Source organism: Athene noctua, chromosome 9, assembly GCF_965140245.1.
Source record: "Athene noctua chromosome 9, bAthNoc1.hap1.1, whole genome shotgun sequence".
NCBI classification, from domain to species: Eukaryota; Metazoa; Chordata; class Aves; order Strigiformes; family Strigidae; genus Athene; species Athene noctua.
Window position 1 is genome coordinate 25055443 of NC_134045.1, and position 13479 is coordinate 25068921.

General features: G+C 45.2%; 1 protein-coding gene across 3 annotated transcripts in view; it reads right to left on the reverse strand.

Annotated features, from left to right (window-relative positions):
* FBXO31 (F-box protein 31) overlaps positions 1-13479 on the reverse strand; it is a 28032-nt gene that overhangs the window by 11627 nt on the left and 2926 nt on the right. For 2 of the 3 annotated variants that reach the window (XM_074912984.1, XM_074912983.1), the window contains 2 exons: positions 8398-8469; positions 1292-1368 (listed from right to left, as the gene is read on the reverse strand). In XM_074912984.1, coding sequence (XP_074769085.1) covers positions 1292-1368; positions 8398-8469 — 149 coding nt within the window. Of the gene's footprint in view, positions 1-1291; positions 1369-5898; positions 5986-8397; positions 8470-13479 lie in introns of all 3 variants that reach the window. The other variant, XM_074912982.1, reaches the window with a different exon arrangement.

The window sequence follows — 13479 nt, forward strand, 5'->3', positions numbered from 1 at the left end:
GTTTGCAGCAAACTACTCCAGGGTCTATTCTGCAACAGAGCAGGAGCTGTAGAACAGCTTGCTGCATTTCCAAAGTGCTTTCCAGCAATTAAACCAGACCATATGCACTCATAGCACACCCTTGGTGAAGAGGGAGAGGGTTTCTTTACAAGGTTTCCTGCACCACTGGAAAATGATCAGGCCTTTATTACTGCAAACGACTTTGTGACGGATGCTTGGTGTGCAGGATCCAGAGGGAGAGACTGCACTGAAGAGTTTGACTAGCTGTGTGGTCTCTAATTGGTTTGAGAGCTCATACTGGCAGAGACCTGAATAGACTATTTCTGCTCCTCATGACTACCCGTGCCTTTTGGACAAGGAATTATTTGGCTCTATTACTCACAGACAGCATAGGAAGCAACAATCTCCTCTGCTGAGAGGTACAAGTGCCAGCACTCTTCCTGCACACCTAAGAGAATCCTTCCCCTCAAGCTCTGTAACTCCAGAGAAAGGATATTTTCTAAACAGAGAGATTTGAGACAAGAGCAGAGCAGCACCACAGAGGCATACTTGTCTTTATAAGGTCACAATATCACATTAAGTATTGTTGCACTTGGATGCACTCTTACACCAGTTCATGGAACAGAATCTTGCAAAACCCAAAGGCCTCGTGATTTGTTATGCTTCAACATGTCAGCTATTGAATCTCTGTGCAAAGAACAAGGGCTTCAGGCAAACTTTTGGCCCAGCTCTCACCAATACAAAGTCAAATGTTGTTCATTAACTGCTCTCCCCAGCAGCACAAGAGCTGCCAAGGCTCCACAGGTCTTGCACCCGTCACACATACCAGTATCACGTTATCTGATGCATTAGACACGGCTGGTGAAAAGTATGGCAAGCTACAGGAAGGAGAGGTGCATGAACACAAGTGCAAAACCCTTTGCAAAACGTTCAGCTGCAGGCAAAGATAATGCATACAGACAGTGCTAAACCTCTGCTGTACGGACTCCTGTGCCAGCCACTGGAATATCAGCATTAAACTCTAAACCAAGCCTTTCCCTGAGAGGTTGCTCGTGTTTTACACGTACTCCTGTGGCTGTTTGAAATACAGCTGAAAAACAAAAGGACTGTCTGGAGAAAGGTGGTGATGATGGGAAGATCCAAGAAGCAATCTCCAGGTACTAATCACTGGCCTGAGAGCTGCCTGTTCAGGCTTCTCAATAGCACAGAGATGGGAACCAGGTGTAGAAAGTGGCATAGAGAGAGTCATCAGCCCTCGACACCACAGCCCCAGAATGAGGTACTCACTCACCACCACGTTCAGCAGTCCCCCATAGGGCCCGATGTCCGGCTGCCATAACCCCAGGATGTGTCGGTACCGGTGCAGCACTAGGGAACAGTGAGACACAGAAGTGAGCACATTAAACTAAAGGATTGAGATTTTGGAGAAAAGAAAGCAAAAGGAAGACTGCAACCAGACTGCACACAACCCTGACCACTACCACCCATAACTGCCTTTACTAAGGAAGAGAAAACTGGTTACGCCCCACAACAGCCAGGCAGTTCTGAACTCCCATGAGCTCACACAAGATTTATGTTGCTTTCTACAGCCCTGCTCCTGGCCCAGTGCAGGAGCAGGAGTTAAGTTTCCAGGACTTTACACAACCAGATACTTCACCAGGAATTCCCAGAAAACTTTTGCAACATGGTCCCGTTAATGCAAATCACATGATATCCCCAGAGCTAAAAAAAAAAAAAAAAAAAAAAGCATCTGCCATCTCCAGTTACCAAAAATGTACTTGATGGCTCAGACTGCAAAGCAACAGAAAATAAGGAAGGGCAAAAAGGCAGTAAGGAACAGGGAAATTTGAATATTTTGAAAGAATTTCCCTGCCTTGTGTAGACAAACTTGTCTCTGGAGTTAAGCATCCTTAAAAACAGCCACCGAGAGAGCACGGGCAAAGCGCACGGACCACGCCAGCTCAGGAGATCTGGTACTGTTATCAGGTCAGTAACAGCCTTTAAAACTCTAAGTAAGCGGCTACATCTCAGCAGTGCCCAAAAGCTGCTTCAAAGTCCCCTCAAAGCCTACTGCACCAGGTGAGGCTTCTCCGTGTCTCATCTCAGAGCTAGGTGCACTTTCAATCCCACCACAATTGAAGGACAAGGAGGAAAGTTTTCAGCAAGCAGGTGAAAATGCCTGTTACAGACCAATCTTAAATCTCCTCTCCGGAGGAAAGCTTAGAGGTGCTACTTGCCTCCAGTCCTTACACAGTCAGCCGTAAATTTTGTCACTGTAATTTCCTGACATGACCAGTAACCTTCATGTGAAGACATTACACACAATCTGGCATTTTGGGCAGAAACAACAGGATGCAGATTATTTCTATGAAGATGGCAAGAAGATACTACACTTGCCTTACAACGATGTTCACGGCCAACTCAGAAGGCCACAATAACACACTTTAACCTACAGGACTGGCCTGAATAATGGTTTTTGCTTTGCATCAATTTACAGGAAGAATTGTGTTTCAGTGCAGCTGTTACAATAGCTTTCTTTCATGAACTACTTCAGATGGCAAGAACTATAGGAGTGTTTTATTCCACCAAAGCAGAGGACTTCCACAGAAGTTTAGGACAGCAGGGAGGGTTGTCCAGAGATGCTGCCAACTGGCCTGGAGGAGCCTTTTTCCTGTGCAGTAAACAATTTAAGATTGATGGCCTGGTTTCACCCAGTGAACCAAGTGCAGCACAAGCAGCACTAAGGCAAGCAAGCAAACCACATTTCCCAGTCTTCTCGTCTCAGTGCAGTAATTACATATTAATAAATGGTATGTGCATAAGCCACCCCACCCACCACAATTTGCCTTCTACCCTGTCTGGCATGGAGATGATAAAACTCAGCTTGCTGCTTTTTCAAATTTATTTTTAGGACAGAAAACTTGATGCTAAGCTATCCAAGAGTGATGAGGATGTCCCTCCTCCCCCAGCTCCTGTGAGAAGTGCTTTCAGAGCTGCAGCTACAATTGATGGACTTTTCAACAGTGTGGTAAGTGTCTGCTTGACAAGGCAACCCTTCCACTCCAAAACACACGCCTGTCGAGGGCAGTTTGTGTGCTCACTTTGAGTACACAGCCGGCTCCAGCTGCAGCTTGGCTCGCCAGGAGCCACGGCAGCTCAGGGAATGTGACTGAGTCACACACAGAGCCCGCTCCACCATCTGCCCCCACCACCCCGAAACCTGGGGCTGCAGAGGGAAGAGGCCAAAAAAAAAAAAAAAAACAACCACCCGTTCACCCCCAGAAAAATCCTACCCACTGGATAACAGCTTCTGTGCATCCCTTGCCTCACTACTGCAGGCAGCTCTTCTTTTTCAATTTTTTAAAACCCCAGTTTTTTGACACCACAGATGAGGTGATGGGAAACAGGCTGTAGCATGAGCAGTGCTTCACCCTCCCTACACACCAACGGACAAGTCCTCCCTCTCGCTTGCTCAGGGTGCTGTGGACTCCTCCTCCTCCCATTCTTTCAGGAAAGGAAGTTACTGGGGAAAATGCTGGTTCTTGATCAAAAGCCCAAACAAGCCTCTAAGCGAATGCACAGCTCCATTTTCAAGCCTGGGGTGTCTCTGGGCTCCAGAGCCAGCAGCTATATTAATGGAAGAGAAAACCTGAGGAATTCCAGCTCTGGGTCTTCCTGACAGGAGACAGGATGGATCTGACAGTTGTTTCCCTTCCCGTTCCTCGAAAGAGAACGGCACTTGGGTCTTTCTCCAAGGTTTTCCTCTTCTATGCACACTGCCTATTTTTCTCAATCCTGAAGAAGCCTCTTGCCTAATCAAAATTCTGAGCCCACATTCTGCCAAATGGAGCAAAAATAAATCCACTGGATGCTTCAGTACAACCCCCACCCAGCCTGGATATTACGTTGCCACAAGCAGCCCTGCATGCTCTTCAGAGGGAAAGGCAGCTGGAATCCACCTGGGGATGGGCTAGGAAAAGCAGTGAATGCCCAAGCTCCCACCCAGAGAAAGCTGCTTGGGAAAGGACTCATGCCTGTGCTCTTTGTCGGAGTCAGATGCAGCACAAGGAAGTGACACTGAGCAAATGCCCAGCGATCCAAGCGAGCACCACAGCACTGGCACCCCACGGACACCGTAGGGATGAACAGACAAGTTACAACCCCAGAATGGGTTATTAAAAGATGAGGAGAGCAGATTGCTATCAGATGTTACTGTTTTAACTAATCTTATTGCATTACCTGTGTTCAGCTTGGATAGCACAGGCAGAGAAATGCAAAAACCTAAGAGGGGAGCTTGCAGTGAAATCTGCAGCCTCTAAAGCAGAGGTAGCTCACTTTGAGTGGAAAAGACCTGATCCACTACAACTCGCTGGGGTTCTCAGGATGCAGCAAGATATCTGTAAGCAAAATGAGTTGGAAAAATGTAAGCAGTTACTGCCCCCCAGCTGGTAGTAACTGACCTGCTAGTGGAAGGAGCTCAGTGTCAGCCAGGCTAGCTTAAAACCCTGGGGAAAGTGATCTGAGTTGACCCGGCTAATGATGCATAAATATGAATTAGGGAGCACAGACATGGTAAATTCTGGCCACAGGGTTGCAGGCAGTTAGCAGACAGGAGGGGAAAACGGGGGAAACAGGCAATCGCATCTTAAACCACACTGACTTTTCCCCAAGTAACGTAACACACCCCTAGAGAAAAGGGGCACGAGACATCAGAAGTTTGGGGCTGCAGCTGAAGAATTAACAACTGAGGGAACAGCACAAAATGCCCGTTGAGAGCCACCACAAAAGGCACATTTGGAGCAAACACCCAGGTAGCAATCTACAAAGAAGTCCCTCGTCCTGAGGGACAGCTCAGAAGTGCCTCTCCTTCCCATCCAGCTCCAGAACAAGGCTGGTGTTGACAGGCAGGACTGCCAAACCTAAAACTTTCTACTGATTCCTGCCGTAGCCCTGCTGCTGCTTGTCTGTCATAACTCACGTTAAAGACACCATCTTCTCCAGTGTGGCCTCTGCTCGAGTGCTTTCTTTAGCACAGGTAAGTCTGCAACATCCATTCTGCTCATTAGTGTGTGCAGAAAACTACATTGCCAAGCACCAGTGAGTTAGTAACTTGAGTCTGCAAAACTCTGCAGACCCAAAGGGGCATCAGATACAGCTCAACACCCTCTCCAAATACCAAGCAGTACTGGCTTCCTTAATTGCTGTAAACTAATCAGTATCTCTCCCCAACTCCTGCAAAGAGTAAGCATTAAACCCCAGTGTTTTCCTGTTCTTTCTTCAAGACAACATTAAGAGGGGAGGAACAATTTATCCAGAGCAGCTGCTTGAGTAAGGAAGGCAAATCACAATCTCTGAAACACCAACAGAACATTTCCTAGAGAGGGAGATGGTGGTCAAAGGGATCCACTGCTCAGGGAGGGGAATTAGTACGGGAACCCTCAGCCTTTTTCACTGGGAAGGGCTGTGGATGTGAATGCAGCTCATCTGAATCAAGACAAAGCTTTTTGCTGGTGCAGAGCTTATTTAAACTTGCTTTTGGGAGCCCTCACCAGGATATCTGAATACTTCCTTCTGAGGGAGGAGCAATCCATGAAGAGCAGAGTGAGTGCTCCCCTACTGTGAACAGAGACCCTCCTTTTTGCACCCAGTCAGGACCATTTTCTAACTCAAAGCACTTCAAAAGGCAACCAACAAACCTCACCGCCTGCCCTGCTCACACCGTCACCCCAAAGGGTCAGAATACTCCACTAATGCACAACAGAAAGAACTGACTAACCAGCACCCTCCATACTGTCCCAAGGTCCACCCCAAAATAATTTGCTTAAAGCAACGTCACACTCCATGCAGCATCTTGTGTGTGCTTAGTGCAGGAAGCATCAACCAGCAGGAGGTACGTACGGCAGGTGTAAACATCTCTGTACTCCATGTGCTCGTAGTCGGGAAGGATTTTCATAAAACGCCCCGACTTCACTCGTGGGTTTATACCTGAACAGACACAGCAGGGTAAGTACCAGCAAACTCTGCTCCACTGTAACCAGCACGTAACAGTTCCATGAATCTGGACCAACCACGCAGGGAAGTCAAACTCTCTTTTGACTTGACTTCCCGTGGTGGTGCACCATTGGTTTCCACCAGGCCCGGTCTCAGGTACACTCGGTTAGCCCGATTACTCACACAGAACTTGGCATGTTCAAGATTCCCACAGACAATATTTACAAATGGCATCCAGTGAATTCAAAGGGGAATCAGGGTCTTCCAAACTCTGTAGTGCGACTGCAACAAGCATTTCTATCTCAAGAAGACCACTTAGGCCAAGTAAATACAAGGACAAGGCTCAGGCCTTGGATTACTTAAGCTCAGTTCCCCATTTCCCACACTACTTCTTATGGGAGCACATTCACCAGATGGAAAAGTGCATGTGAGTCCTGCCAGTAACCCCAAATTAGCTCTCCTGCAATTAAAGAATTTTATGGGACAGCAGAGAAAAATGGGATCATACCACCAGGAAACTGTTCCACTAAGTGTTCGCAACAGGGTAAACTGCTGAATCTGAGCAGGAGAGACAAGATGGTGCATCCCCAAAAGCCTGAAAGTATTCTTTCTGTTAACTGTTGCTAGTTAGGATTGCTGAAAGGATACAGACACAGTCCTAACACTGAAGTGCAATCAAACCTATCACAGAGGTGGTTCTCCCGCGTCAGGTGGGACTCTTTGCCAACGGAGGCTATGGATTCAGAAACTACTCTGCTGCAAAGGAAGACTGGTAACAGACGTGTAAGATCTGTTGAGGGCTATTAAATCAACAAACTGCTTTAGATTCTGGAAATCCCTCAACCTGAAAACAGTCAGAAGCAGAGAAGTACTGAGGAAAGTTTCACACAGGTTTGCCCTCTTCTCAGTCTTCCCTGAGTGATTGCTCACAGCCATAGCTGCGAGGTACAGGACTGGGCTAGAGACACACCATAAATCTGAGCCAGTAAGGCCATTTTTACATATAACTTGTGTATAAAAGCAGCACTAAATATCACTTTAATATATCTGAACCATGGAACTATTGTAGCACAAAAGACTACAGGTTATGAAGAGATGTTCTGCCATTTAAGCCTGGTGATGCAGAATTAAGATCCGATGTGGTATGTGCCACATGGCTGTTACCACACCAGGGTCATGCAGATACTGGACTGAATGGGAAGTAAGGGAGGCCTCAAGTGCTAACGAGACTTCTCTAGGGACATCTAAGTGCTGGCTCAGCATCACTCAGCCCTCTCACCCAGGAAAATTAGGCAGCTCCAGTCCTAGTGCACAAATAGGTAAAGAGGGACACTAGGTGATGAAATAATTAACCCGTGGACCCTCAGCCAGTCTATTAAAGATGGGATTAAAACCCTTTCACCTGTTTTTCTTTCCAGCATTAAGATCAATGGTTGAGGTCATCACTGCTTCAGGGTTCAGCAAATACAGAACATGCAGAAGCCGAGCCAGATTTTGGGTCTGTAAAGCCTACAGAGACCTCTCGTGATTGACCTTTCTGCTTCTGTTTCATAAAGCAGGACCTTCTCTGAACAGTCAGAAGCCGTAGTTCCAGGTGCTGCAGGTTAAATTTTGGTTTTTATGCTATGGACCGCAGGTAACTCCCTTACAAAATTTGTGGTGGGGAACTAAGACAATACAGCCTGGCAGTGCTGGTATGGGAGCTCTTGGGGGCTTCACGAGGGTCTCAGCAACCAGCTCAGCTTCTGACTGCAAAGGGCAGGATCTGGTATCAGGGCAGACAGCCCCACCATGGTGCCAGCCCTCCAGTCAGTCCTTATCCTGCCCTGGTTTCTCTCCTCTGACAATGGTTCCACCGCTCCCAGCTGCAGGACAGAAGATAGGTATCTACCTTGCAGAAGACACTCTAAGGAGCAGGGTCCCAGTCCCACAGACATTCCTAAAACACACTGACACCCCAGCAAGAGGCCAGCCCTGCCAGGCTCTGCTCCTTCAGGAGCAGCCCAGAGGATCGCTCACCCCTTTATCTCCAGCACTTTCCCCACTGTCAGCACATAACAGTGTCCTTTTGCTGAGATCTAGACTTAGCTACGTTAAGGCTATGAAAAAAATATCAGTTAACTCCTTAGCAAGATCTGAAAAGGCAAAACAGGATTGGATGCTTATTATAAACTACCTGCTCTTTTCCTGCCAAAGGATTGGGGGCACAGACATCCCAATTCTTGGCATCTGCTTCGTATTAAATAAAACTCAAAAAATGTCAACTTCACAGATGAAACCCCTGCCATGAGCAAGTAAGTCTGAATCACTTATGCCATCAAAGTTTAATAAATATTGAACATGTATATGCTTTCAAAACTGGTACTAAGCAAGGACATACAGATCTGTATCAGCTTTATCACTTACGTTTGGCATAAACATCTCGACAGGACACTCCTGTGATCTCCAATTTCCGCAAGTTTTCACAGACTCCATATTCTGCAATGACACAGATAATAATGTCAACTCTGGCACAATGGTGTTTGCTACCCAGGATCTTGATATCTAATGTTTGAGCAAAAATGAGATCTTATTCGGTGCATTCTCGCAAGCTGCCACATTAGTCCAAAAATCTTATTTCTGCTTTGAAAACAGAAAACTAGATGTAATTTCATTGCAGCCTGGGAATCTTAACACATTTTACAAGCAGTGCCTGCAACAAACACACCATAAGGAACACACAAACAACAAAGTTGCAGATGCTTACACCTAGACCAGAAAGAATGTGAAATGTGGAAGACGTACTCATTCCAGCTGGGATTGTATGCCCGTTTAGATCAAATCATGGCTGTGTGTGGTAATTATCTACTCCCACTGAGATATCCAACAGGGAAAACTGCTTATTAGGATTCTAACGAAAAGGTCACAGACTTTAAAAAGAATGAAATGGAGACATAAAACAGGCATCAGCATGTACAAATATGGTTACACTTGAAAGCAGATCAGATTGAGATGGGTCTGTTGTACAGTCAAACGCCTTTGATTGTTTACAGAACACCCTGAAAACAAAGCAATCCAGAGATCTTCAAGGCAGCTTTGAAGCAGAAAATTGAGATTCTCTCCTATCCTTTTCAGGAAGCCAATGCCGAACTTCTAAGAAACTTTAAAAAAACAGAAGCAAGTACTAACATCTCAAGGCAAAGAAATCCTTAGAAGACCAGAGAGAGGAAATGAGAGGAGGGAGATCCCAGAAAATCATCAGCAACAAAAACCAGCCTGCTGCAGTGAGCCCGATAGATCTCAGTATGGAAAACTACCCTCTTTGACATCAAAGACATCTATACCACAGATCAAACACCAGCTTTCCTTAGCAATACCAAACATCTGCCAGATATTTGATGCTAAAGTGTCTTTGTGAAGACCCTTATCAAATCATTAAACATGAAATTTATCCTCAGTCGAGCTTCCTCGAATTACCAATCTCCCGTGGCTGCCAAATACCACTACCTAATGCTGGTAACCTGCATTTTTCATATACGAGAAAAGCAGAAGTCTCCCTGAATGAATTTAACCTCTTATTGTCTATAAATAGACTTGTGTACACAATGATAAAGCACACGCAAAGCTTACTGTCAGCCCACCTACGGGGAATACACTTTCTGTATAACATCACTTTGGGTAAGCAGCAAGTTCAATAAAGGTAAGAGTGGGCAGAAGGTACAGCAAAGACACTGCCCTTCATTTAAAGACGCAGAGGTCAGTGGCAAAGTTCCTGCTGACTTCTGCAGCAAAAGCCAGAGGAAGCTCTAAGTGTTATTAAACACAAGGCGGGATGAGGAAGCACAATTAGCCAGAGAGCAGACAGACAAGCTTGCAGGAAAGTACATCCAGCCCAGCACAAACAAGCTATTTAGTGCTGGGCTACAGCCAGCTGACCCGCTGGAGCCATTCTGCAGAGTTGTGAAACCAGAGCTCGGCAGGAGGCTGGAAATTCAGACCCACCCTGCAGTCACCCCACGTCTATCCCTCCAGCCAGAGCTACCAGGGCTTTCAACCACTGGCCTGCAAGTGTATACAAGTGGGTATGTGTTTGGTAATTACACCAAATGGATGGAGGGAACAGTATGTTTCCTCAGCTGATCAGAAAGTTAGGGATCTTTAGAAGATGACAGAACAGTGGGGTCATAGCCTGCTGTTTGGAAACGGCCAGCTCGTTCCATGTAAACAAATACTCACCTGGCCACAGAATCAGCAAGATGCACACTTTGCGCAGCAGGCATTGCAGCTAGATTAAATTCGGTGTCATTGAAGATATTTATACTGCATCAGAAAGGGAGGAGACATGCAGAGGATCCTGCCCAAATGGCATTTCTCCGTGTTGCTCTCTAACAGCAGTACTAGCACAGTGACGTTGTCTCTTCCTCCAGAAGCTGCTGATTTTTCACAAAGCGTTTTCCCTAGTAGGTTTGTAAATCACTTTGAGTGCACTCTCAGTGCCGGGCCACGGCAGATTCACTACCAGCAGGTATCTTGAAACTGTTAACGGAGTGGGGTGGGAAGCGATTTGATGTTAAAGCTCTATCCCAAGTGCCCTTGATAACTGCAGTGAAATTTTATGAAAGCCAAACCACTACTAAAGGTGCATTTCCTAAGTGTTGTAGTTCAAATCTTTGCTGAAAAGACTGAAAGTTCTCCCAAGTAATAGCAAGCTCCTTTAAAAAAAAAAACCCAAACAAAAATTTAGAAGTTTGATATTGCTACATGCCATCTGACATTAGACATCCAAGTCTTCCAAGAAAAAATATCTCATTTTAGTGTGCTTTAACACTCATTTTATAATATATAATTATAATATAATTAGATTATAATTATATAATTATAATATAATATATATTATGTAATTATAAATATATAAGACTAACTAGTCTTTCGCCTGTTTTGTTCAGCAAACAACCACAGTGTCCAAATCCCAGAGTGATGGCTTAACTCCGGGTAAGTGGATCACTTAATCTCTTCAGACCCACGACCAGTTAGCACCATGATGGCCACTTGATGGGAAAAAATCATTCTCTTGGCTCACAGTGCCCACAAAAACCCCAAATCCTGTAAGCAAGAAAGCTGGCCATCTCTTTTTAATCCAGAAGACAAGAGAGACATAAAATTAACAGTAATTAGAGCTTCAAGACAGTTACAGAAAAATAAAACTGATAAGGTTTTCTTTACAGAGAATAGAAGGCCTTTTCCAAGAAAGCTTTGAAATACTCAAGCTCTTCCTGGAAATTCCACTTCAGTGCAATTAATTCTATTTTAAGGAAACGCATCGCAGTGCAACAGCTCACTGGGTGAAGTATTTTAAGGAGTTAATAATCACAGAAATTCACACATGACATTTATACCGTTAGAAAACGGCTACTTAATCCTGCTTCAAAAGCAAGGATGGAAATTAGTTTTAAAGGTCTTACCTGACCAGCTGGAAAGTGTGTTTTATTAGGTTTATAAGGAGTGCTTGAAAGATTGACCGAACACAGTGACACAGTGCTGTTTCCATGGTCACACGCACTGGAATTTAAAGGACTTGGAAAGGCAGTCTCCATTTATTATGGGCTGCACTAATACTTTTGCAAGTGTAATTTACTCCCTGGCCTGCTCTCACCATATGCTCTTCTAAGCCTCACATTCCCTTTGCTCTTCTACAAGGAGCCATGTCACGCACCTCCCTCTGTGTGCCCTAGACTGAAGTTTAAAAAACAAACAAACAAACAAGGCTCTTCCAGTCCAGGCAGGGAAGAAGCCCTGTAATCCTATCGAAGGCCAAATTACTGCTTTTGCTTTCTCTCTTTCTCAGCACAGCAATGCCAACAAGCAGCTGCAAGCACTGTATGTGGACATCCCAATTCAGAGGGAATTAGGACGTCTGGTGGAGCCTGACACCCTTAGCATTGCTAAATTTCCATTGTGCCCTGCTTCATCAAGTCCTCCAATTATTCTTGGAGAGATTCGTGTTTACAAGGCTGTACACAGAACAGAAAGCATAGAAATTTACGGGATTATTTAGGAGACCGCAGAAATTCTCAGGCTAGCATCTCTAAAATACCAAGCTGACAAGTTTAGAACCGGCTTCTTGTTTCCAAAGGCTGAGCTATCAGATTAAAATACACCAAAATACTTTCCCAAACACTCTTCCCACCGAAATGTTTTGCAGCCGCAAATAAGGAGCCGAGCAAAACGAGATTTGATCTGCAGCAAAGGAAGCATTTGCAGAAACCCTGAAGCAAAAGATGGGTAGCTTCAGCTCTACAGCTTACAAGCAGATCTAAGGAAGCCCCTCTGAAGGATGGCTACGGCCAGTGAGCACCTGCCACTGACAGCGAGAAACAGCCACTGGCTTTTAGATGGATGGCATCTTGACAAAGAATGCGGTCAGAGATGAAGAAAAGCCCACCGTGGTTCAAAAAAAACACACTTACAATGGTTTAACCTCACATAAAGGGAGATTAGATCCTTGTGATTTACTAAAACCACCTTTGAGTTCACTAGGGTGCAGCACTACAAGAAGTTGTTCCTGTTGTGGGAGCAGCTGTACATGAGACTCCTGTGTGGATTCTCCGGAGCCTTGTGAGAGCTGAACTGCATGCAACAGTCCCCTCACTGAGTGTATAAAACAAATTTCCCACTCTTCTCCACAGGCACCTCTTTCTAGAACACTTGCTGAAGGGTTAGCATCTTTTAAGACCTTGGCTGACATTTTTCAGCAGGTCCAGAAGCTGTTGGAGGTTGTTTTCACAAACAAAAGCCTTTTCATCCCAAGTTCTAGATCTGGTTGTTCTGAATTACTGGTCTCTTTCCAGGTGTTCTGCTGCACTTGCGCTGTTTTATTTTAAGATGGAAGCGGTTACCGTTTAAAATGGGTTATCAGGTGTTAATCAAGGTATGTCAGGCCACCAGCCAGGGTGAAACACGCTTTAATTTGGCTCCCACTGCAGAGATCAGCAATCTCCTATTTATAGAAAACATGAAAGTGACTGCAACCCTCTTCTTGCCAAAGAAGCAATTCAGAGCCATTGTTTACCCCCAAACAGTTGCAATGATAAAAGGACAACAGCCCTAACAGCCATGCCAGTGTTACACAACTATTTCTGGTTAATCCCAGCTCACAATCACCAGCAAAAGCCACTCTACTTTCAGGAAGACAAGTTCTCTGGATGCCTCCGCTAATCACAACACATTCTCAAAACTGATCTACAATAGAGTTGTCCACAGAGTGCAAGAGCAAGATACCAATGCTCAGGAGATCGAGTGCCCCATCTGACCTGGGCAACAGCTTTTCCTTACATTCACAGCTGCTCCTCTCTTAAGACAAAGGTAGAAAATGGCCAAACCAAAGCACCGCAACAATGAGCTTCTCTCAGAGAAAAACTCTCTAATTTTAGGATTGTCCTTCTTGTTTCTTCACTGTTGTGCATTTCTGAAAACTCAAACAGTTTTGCGTATGCAACCGACTCAAAGTTG